A 9,729-nucleotide genomic window follows, 5' to 3' on the forward strand; every position below is an offset into this window, starting at 1 on the left:
ATTCTCCTCTTGGGATCTTGGGCACGCACGCACACACGCCCAGCATGAGTTTTAAGCCACCGGGTCCAGGACTCGAACCGCGGTCGACTACGTGGGAGTCCAGCAACATAGCCATTACGTTAACTGTTGGTTCCCTCCAGTGTGTTTTTCAAGCTGCTAGGGTTGGGATTTGAACTGAGGTTGGCTGTGTGGGATTTGGCTCCCATAACCACTGGGCTGTGGGACTGGCTCAAGACCTTTCTCTCCTAATGTAAACATTTAATTCTATAATTTTGATGTAAATAATAGTTGAATATCACAGCTATTCTAGCTACAAGGGAAACTAGTAAATTTAATTTCTTAGTTGGACATACTTTCTTTTACATAAATAGAGTTCTATAAGTTAAGGAATCAGGAAAATGAATATTGGATAGGAACCTAGCCTTGTCTGCCACAGCAATAATCGTTTTTTTTGGGGGGGGGAGGTTTTTGCTATAGGGTGCGTGCACTCACCAGACAGAGAGAGACAGAGAGACAGAAAGTGAGAAATCACCCCCCCCCAGAGGGGATGGTCACGCCGCAATCCCTTCTCCTCCATTCTCGGGATCTTGGGCATGCACGCACACACGCCCGGCGTGAGTTTTAAGCCACCAGGTCCCGGACACGAACCGTGGTCCACTACGTGGGAGTCCAGCAACATAGCCATTACACTAACTGCTGGTTCCTCGCAGCAATAACCTTTAAAATCAAGCTGCACAGGACCAGCAGTTAGCATATTGGCTATGTCGCTGGACTCCCACGTAGTCGACCATGGTTCGAGTCCTGGATCTGGTGGCTTAAACTCATGCTGGGCGCATGTGCATGCGTGCCCAAGATCCCGAGAGGAGAACGGAGGAGAAGGGATTGCGGCGTGACCATCCCCTCTGGGGGAGTGATTTTTCGGTTTCTGTCTCTCTCTGTCTGTCTGGTGAGCACACGTGCCCTATAGCGAAAACCTCTCAAAAAAAAAAATTAGTAATTCCTTAGTACCTTGAGATATCCAATGTTCAACTTTAGGTTATCTTGTAAATATTTTTTGTATATGGAAAATGTTTGAGTCCTTATCTAAATAAATTCCATCCTGTTCGTATTTAACTAATTAGTGAAATCTGTGACATTAAAAATTTACCAAAGGGAAAACTGTAGAAATTTGCATTTCTTTTGATTATAGTGAAAACTGTTCATTGTAATTAAGCTGGAGAGAATCTAGTTTTTACTTTCCTTTATTTATTTTATGATATTTTATTTTGGAATGTTGGTTTTTTTGGAGCACAGTGATTACTTTTGAATATTGATATTGACCTCTGTCAGCTGTGCTACTTAACAATACAGTGGTGAGCAAAGTAGACATTCTTTTCTATTATTTAGTCATTTTCAGCTAATGACTTAATATTTAAAACTTCAGTTCTTTTTTTTAAATCTATCCTTTTTTTTTTTTGAATTTTATTCATTCATTCATTTACTTTTCATTTGACCAGAGAGAGACACAGGGAGAGCAAGAGAGGGAAAGTGAGAAAGCAAGCCACCAGGTCCAGGACTCGAACCATTGCCGGCCACATGGGAGTGTCCAGCGCCTTAACCACCACGCCACCCACTGGTCCCTGAAACTTCAGTTCTTTTTACTGGGCAAAGTATTCATTGTTTTCTTGAAAAGCAAAGAAATCAGGGTTTTTTTTTATGCAAAAACAATTAAGTGTAGTGGAAACATTATTACCTGGTGCTGTTTCCGTTTTTTACTTTTGTTTTGAAAATATCCATTCCAATTTGTGTAATACAAAGTCTTTGCCCTCAAGTTAAAATTTAGTAGAAGAGATTCAGCAGAAAACAATGACAAGCTGACAGATGCATCACTTAAGCTCTGTTTCACTTGATTTATTTTTTTGTTTAACTGTTTGATTTTTTTTTTCTACTTGTGTTTTATGACTATATCTCACAGGAGAGCCTTATAGATGCAAGTGAAGACAGCCAGCTAGAAGCTGCCATCAGAGCCTCCTTGCAAGAGACACATTTTGACTCAACACAGACAAAACAGGATAGCCGCTCAGATGAAGAATCTGAATCTGAACTTTTTTCTGGCAGTGAGGAGTTCATATCTGTTTGTGGCTCTGATGAAGAAGAGGAGGTAGAGAATCTTGCCAAGTCCAGAAAGTCTCCCCACAAAGATTTGGGGCATAGAAAAGAAGATAACAGAAGGCCACTGACTGAGCCCCCAGTCAGAACCGAGTCTGGAATAGCCACAAACCACCAAGGATTGCCAGCCGTGGATTCAGAGATCCTGGAAATGTCTCCTGAAAAGTCAGATGGGGTAGTGGAGGAGATAGATGTAAATGGTGAGTTACATTATGAACTTACTTTACTTAAAACTTAAATATTATTGGGCTATTAGGTGGCATGGTGGTTAAGGCGCTGGACTCCCATACGACTAACTGCAGTTCGAGTCTCAGACCTGGTGGCTTATTTTCTCACTTCTCCTTCTCTCTCTCTCTCTCTCTCTCTCTCTCTCTCTCTCTCTCTCTCTCTCTCTCTCTCTCTCTCTCTCTCTCTCTCTCTCTCTCTCTCTCTCTCTCTCTCTCTCTCTGGTGTGCACATGTGCCCTATAGCAAATTAAAAAATAATAAATAAAATAAATCTTTTTTTAAAAAGCTTAAAATATTATTGAGTGTCTTTATTTACTTATTTATTTAAATTAATCGTCTATCTTAAGCTCCTATATCTTTTTTTTTTTTTTTTAACTGTTCCTTTAGGACCAAAAGCACAGTTGATGTTACGGTATCCAGATGGAAAAAGGGAACAAATCACTCTTCCAGAGCAAGCTAAACTACTAGTAAGTATATCTTACTGGAAGCATGTGCTTGAAGCAGAGAAACTAATTAATTAAAGTAAGTCTAGTGAGCTTTGTGTGAAGAGTCTTTCAAAGAGGTATTAGGTATTCTTTCCCATGTCTAACTGGAAACTTAACTGTGGTGAATATTACTTATAATTCTAACTTCTATTTCATTCCAAGTTATCTTAGGCAGGTCACATAGGGCCTTTTCCATTCAAGGCTTATATAGTCCATGGCTATATAGAATAGAAGCCCAGCTGAAATGACTACTTTTGGAAAAGAAGAAGTGGGGTTATGTGAGGCTTCTGGATTTTCTAGTAGCTGGAACTGTAAAGTAGTTAAGAACTAAAACTATTTTTCTGTTTATCTTGTAGGGACTGTTTAAGTTTTCCCTTTGTGATTTTCTGCTCTACACCATTCTCCTCCCTGTATAATGGTGTTTACTTTTGTTTACTCAGCTTGAACAAGGTCCATTATGATGACGTTGAGGGTCTTTTCACCTGAAACTCTCATCTGATGGGCCTTCCCTCTGTGGTTTGTTTTTTTAATTTTATGTTTTTAGATTTTTGCTATAGGGCACGTGCACTCTCTAGAGAGACAGGGAGAGATAGAAAGTGAGAAGTCACCCCCCAGGGAGGATGGCCACACCACAGTCCCTTCTCCATTTTCTTCTTTGGTTCATGGGCACACATGCACACGTGCCTGGCATGAGTTTTAAGCCACCAGATCTGGGACTCGATCCGTAGTCAACTACATGGGAGTCCAACAATGTAACCATTACACCATCTGCTGGTCCATCCTCTATGGTTTTTAACTGCTGGTAGAGAGTGAGTCTGACTAACTCACCTTAGCCTGTGAGTGAGTCTTCTCGAGTCAGGTGTTCATACGTAGCCATTCCCTGTAGCTGGGGATAATTAGGAAGACTGTAAATTAGGATTAGACTCTGAATTAGGATTCAGGAAGATTGTGTGACTGGAATCTCAGTAGGGTCTGGCTATTGTGGCTGGTACTATCTACCTGGCCTAGTGTTTGAAAGGGAATGGGGCGGCGAGGTAATGGAAAGAGTAAGTATAAATAATTTTTTGCGAAACTAGAGGGAAGAATGATCAGTAGACAGAGGAGGGAAAAGTGGTTGGAGAGACTGGATCTGTATAAATCTGATCGGTAGAGGGAGATGTTGAAGAGCCAGCTCCATAGCCTAGTGATTAAGGGAACCATATTCCACATGGCAGGTTGACTGCTTTTTGAATTCTGACCCTGGCTGCTTGAAAAACACACCAGATGTATGTGCATATGTGCCCTAAATCCTAACAGGATAGAGTAGCAGAGAGGGGATTATGGTGTGACCCCACCCCATTGAGGAATGCTTTCTTTCTCTAGCGAATGGACACACCCTCTGACAATTTTTTTAAAAAGGCGACTGGAGAGGAAGAAACCTGTAGGTCACGTTTCTGTAGAGGATATTCTGTTGTATGGTTTTGGGGAAGGCAAGCAGAATTCAGTGTACAGATGACAAAATTGGTTGAAAGTAGAGTCAAAGACATATCCTCACTGACAAAAGGTAGGGAGGAAACTGATAAAATGTTTTAAAATTGAGGACAATAAATGTATAAATAGCAATTGGGTTTATTGATTGGGAAGACAATAATAACCCTGTACACCTCAGTGTCACTTAATGACTCTTAAGTTACTGGATACATATTTCTCATCTTCCCATCCAAAAAGTTACACTGGCCTTTCCGTTCAGTTATCTGAAAAAAATAATTCACACTTTATTTCTCATCTAATATGATAAAAAGGTATGTTGGTATATATTTAGTCCATCAATATGCTCTTTTATTTCCATCTAACAGCCTTGTCTTTCTCTTGTTTTTCATAGGCTTTAGTGAAGCACGTCCAATCTAAAGGATATCCAAATGAACGTTTTGAACTTCTCACCAACTTTCCTCGAAGAAAACTGTCTCATCTGGACTATGACATTACATTACAAGAGGCAGGCCTTTGTCCTCAAGAGACTGTCTTTGTACAGGAAAGAAATTAACACCATGGCCTGACCTCTCTCAGCTTACCCCTTTTTTCCCTTTTCCTGTGAGATACCATGTCACTAAGTATGCATTTTGGCTCATAGGACCATAGAGCCAAAGTTGGGCAAGCAACTCTCCTGCCTTCTCTTTCTTTTATTTCTGTTCTCTCCCCTAATTAGTCTCTTTGTCCCTCCTCCCCCTATTTCCTCTCTATTTTTTCCCACTTTCTTACCTAATCTGGTGACCAAATGGAAGCGTAAGGGTAAGACCTCTCCCAGTACTGGCAGCAGGAGGTGTGTGTTCCAATAAGTGGTCTCTTGCACGGCACTTTTTGGGGATCAGAGGACGTTACTTCTCAGACTCCTTTGGCAAAGGAATGGCTAGGTTCAGAATAAGAACAATCTCCTTTTTTTCCAAGGCCCCAGGGAGAAAAATTCTGTAACACGAATTTTTTTTTTTCATTTTGTTTTTAATGTAGGAAATATCATGTAACAAAACATCTAGGCTTTTGTTTACATGGAAAAACCATCCTTTATAACTGTTGCTGATCATATTTAATTTTTTAAAAAGATTCCCATCTTCCCAGCTATAAGAATTATTTTCATGATATATATTATTTACAGATGAGTGTTAAATGTAGGTTATTTACCGTGGGGTGGCTTTCAATGTCCTAGCCTGTCTTCATTATTATTCAGTTAGCTATATTGATTCTGCTGGTCCTAGAATGGACATTCAGTGAGTGTATTACGGTGACTGGAATAGGAAAGTGCTTGCTCTTTGTGCCAGTACAGCGTATTATTTCCTTTGGCTCCTCCATTGTTTGAGTCCTCAGTGATCTATGGGAAGGCAACATTTCAATAATCATGCAGTAATACCTGGCTTGTATTGTAATCACTATGATTATTGATTGTCCTATGTGCTTTAAGGCATACTTATGTATGTCCCAGGGGGAAAAGAAAAGCATGCAGCTGAGAGTTGCTAACCATGTTTCTTTGGTTAGAAATAATGATTCCTTTTTTAATCCCTGGTTGGAATAATCTCTGAAAGGCTCTGGTGATTGATCAAACTTAATTCCTCATGCTTTTTTTTTAATCCCCCCCCCCAAAAAAAACGAAAGCCTTCCTAAGGAGGAAGACCTTTAAACTCAACTTGTAAAACAACTGTTAATAGGTAGAGGGTGTGGAGATTATCAGTAATCTTCAGATGTTGTGGGTTTTTCCTACCAACAAAAGTCACATTCAAATTGTAGCTGGTGAGAGCTTTTTTCAGTATTATTTAGAAAAGGCCATCTAGTAATCTATATAATACTGTTTACTTAATCAGCTCCATGGTATGCTCGGTTCTTATTTTGAGCGTTAAAATCCTCTGAAGGGATAATAGTGATTCTGGTGGTACAATCACAACTTTAACTTGTTATGAAATCATAATATAGAATGGATGTATTTTGTCAGTTCAGATTTAGATGAATTCTTCTACTTGAGGAACATAAATTGCTATTGCTCAGAGACCTTTAGGTTCTCATCTGCTTTAAAGTGGATATGCACTGGCATATTTATTTTAAGATTGCTCTCTTGACAACTAGGGGATTAAGGAACATGCTATGTGTTGCTAGTATGCAATTTCAGAATATGGTTTCTAATGGTTGGACTTAAAGGGACCCTCCCGAAAGAATGTGTTGTATCTCCTCAAGGAAATCATGAAAAATTCTGTTTATTCTTCAGTGAGTCCTTTTGAATTAATGTTCTTACATTTTTTTCAAAGTCTGTGTAAATGCTTATGTATAAGTATATAATTGTATAAATATTTATAAATATATTTATATAATTACAATTTCAATTATAACTTGAGTCAAAAGTTCTCTCTCTAGATTGGTGACTGAGTAATACCACTTTGGTGTTTTTTCATAGACTGTCAAAGCTTAACTAGCAGCTTCTGATTTATTGAGGAAACATGTTTTTTATGTTAATTTTCCTCAATTGTATCTCTGAACTTGGATAACATACTTGCTATCTGAGGACTAGAGCAGTATATTGTCAGAGGTGCACTGAAGGGTAAAAGCGTGTTGGTGGTAAATGAGGTCAGAATGTAAAAGTGTAGGGAGGTACAGGGTAAGAAGTGAGGATATGCTCAGCACTGTGCTGTGCCGGCACCCAGCTCCACTCCCAGCAGTCACAGCTAAGGCCCAAATCCCTGAGAAGAAATTTTCCCTGTAGGGCTTTGTTTCATTCTGTTGCCTACTAGCTTCCTTTTATAAAATATATCCAGAGTACCTGGGACAACATGTTCACTAATGAGAGGATATAGTTCTTTTTGGTATACTCAGTACTGGCATATCCACTTAGAAGAAACCAAAGTGACTTTTTCAACTTGGGTTACTGTGAGATGACTGAGGATATATAAAGTAACTTAAATAAGAGGGTATGATACATTCATCCAGCTGAAATACAGCCAGAATTTTTAGCATACAAGATGTAGAGGATTGTATTTTATTTTGAGGCAGGAGTGTAATTATCTTGGGGTGAATATTTTGGCCCAGAAGGAGGGGTTGTGTGTTGTACATGTTGAAAGAGTAAATAAGGAGTATTGCCTCGCTCAAGAACTTAATCACTTAAGGCGTGTTCTTCCTACAGTTTTGCCTTATTTCCTCCTCAAGTTCCTTTTCTTTTTGGGGGAGAGGTTAAATGATTAAATGCTGTTAGTAAGATTAATTAAAAGTAGTCATTCTTTGGAGTGTTGGAAACAGCTGGAAAGAGTTTATGGGGAGGGTGGAAAGGAACGACATAGACTTTGGGAGTGACTAGAGAAATATACAGGGATATGGAATGAAAACTAGTGTGAAAAAAGAATTCAAGAATACTTTTGAATTTGATTTAGGGAAGAACCAGAGAAGAGGAACAGTGCCAAATGAGGGAAGAACTTGGAACTAACTTAATCTTCCTAAGAACCCCTCAAAATGTTTGTATTTCCCCCCTTTTATAAATAAAGATGAAAACTGAAGTTGAGAGAACTTCTTCAGGATGTCACAGCTAGTAAGTGGCAAGTCAGAATTGGAGCCCTAAGCCCATGCCCTTTCCACTCCCGTTCTGTGTGTTTTACTACAGCAGGGGAAGCAGTTCGCCCATAAAGGTTATCTTTCCATTATTTGGCTTTACATATTTTTCATTTGATTTTGTTTCCTTAAAGTTAGAATAATGGAGATAAAATTTTGGTTTGAACTATTCCTATAAATTCTTACATCATTATTTTGAGCGATTATTGATTAATCATTTTTTTTAAATAATGCACTAATGAAAATATCTGTGTGGCATTTTTTGAAAAGGATAAAAAAGAATTTTATCTTTTTAAAAATATTTTTCAGAAAAGATATCCATACCAGATTATTAAATCCTTTGAGTATAGTTTTAATGTCCTATAAAATTCTACTTCCACTCTATAGTCAGCAGTTATCTCTTGAGTCCTTATTAAAAGTTGGAAATATTTTAAAATTTCAGATCTGATTCCTGCCTTTTTTTATCTGGTTAGGGAGAGATAATTGGAGAACGTGTAATGTTTACCTTTCTGGGGGTGGAACTATAATTATAATAGAAGTTTAGAAAAGGTCAAAGTAGTGTAGTTTTAGTTAGGCAAATCTTCACAAGAAAAATAAGAGCGGAAGATGGCAAACACGGTAGCTCAACCTTTCTTTTGACTCCCCTGTAGTTTCATCTTATGTTGCCACTAGAATTAGGCAGGACGTGAGGCAAAGCAGTACTCAAGTAGGAAAGGATGATTGATCCCCAGGACTAAAGATTCATAGGTAGGGATCTCAGTTAGACACTTAGGAAGGATAGCACAGGGAGCCACTAGCACCTAAAAAATAGAAAAGGATCTAATTTCTCCACCCAAGTACAAATTAAATGTATAGTATGTTATGTGTGATCTGCAGAAAGGGCGCTCTATGTAAGTTTAATGTAGTTATACACTCAGGTAACAGTTCTGCTACTACAGACAGTTAGTTACCTTGGCAGGTCTCTTCCTTCCTCTGGGTCTTGGGTTCTCTCTATGAAGAATGAGAGAATTGGACTAGATCAGTAGTTCTTAATCTTTTCAAGTAAAAGGACTTGTAATTTTAACATTTGGCATGGGTGAGAAGTTGTAGGGTTAATCAGTAATACAATTAAATCCATAGATAAAGAAACAGAAACTGTAGGGACCCAGGGAGTGTTAGACCACTGAATTAGATGAACTCTAAAGTCCTTTTCCACTCAAATTATATAAATTAGTCTCTGTTTCTTTACAGTTTTGCCAGAGGGTGTGTACCCTGCCTGGAGAAAGAGAGCAAGAGCGCCCCCCTCCCCTCAGTGGCGAATGACCACACCACAATCTTTGTCCTGTATTTCTCTCCTTTCAGGGTTTTGGACACACCCACATGCAGCTGGCATGTGTCTTAAACTGCTGGGTCCAGGACTTGAACTGTACGGCCATATGGGATCCAACTGCCTTAACTACCGTGCCACTGGCTAGCCCTCACCTCTTTATTATGTATTATCCTTGGGCTAATTAAAAGTACACATGTTAATCCATTACTTTGCCTTTTTTTTTTCTCTGTCCAGGTATCATTTGCTCAGTAAATCTCACTGTGATGACTGAAATCTCAAAAAAAAAAAAAAAAAAAAAGATATAATAGTTACAAATCTAGGAACAATCTTTTTTTTTTTTTTTTAATTTACTAAAGGGCACATGTGTTTGCCAGAAAGAGCGCGGGAAAGTGAGAAGGTACCCCTCCCCCCAGGGGAGATGGCTGTGCCACAGTCCCTTCTCTTTCATGGTTCTCTTGGAATTTTGGGCATGCCCACATACACGCTTACCTGGTGTGTTTTTCAA

The 9,729-nt window shown here is 38.9% G+C and overlaps 1 protein-coding gene across 1 annotated transcript in view; it reads left to right on the top strand.

Moving 5' to 3' along the window:
- UBXN7 (UBX domain protein 7) overlaps positions 1-9,522 on the top strand; it is a gene marked incomplete at its 5' end in the record, with an annotated part of 48,309 nt that extends 38,787 nt beyond the window's left edge. The window contains 3 exon segments of the mRNA XM_006156818.3: positions 1,955-2,348; positions 2,763-2,842; positions 4,722-9,522. Coding sequence (XP_006156880.2) covers positions 1,955-2,348; positions 2,763-2,842; positions 4,722-4,883 — 636 coding nt within the window.
- Between the last annotated feature and the right edge of the window lie 207 nt (positions 9,523-9,729).

Source organism: Tupaia chinensis, unplaced genomic scaffold, assembly GCF_000334495.1.
Source record: "Tupaia chinensis unplaced genomic scaffold, TupChi_1.0 Scaffold000515_1, whole genome shotgun sequence".
NCBI lineage: Eukaryota > Metazoa > Chordata > Mammalia > Scandentia > Tupaiidae > Tupaia > Tupaia belangeri.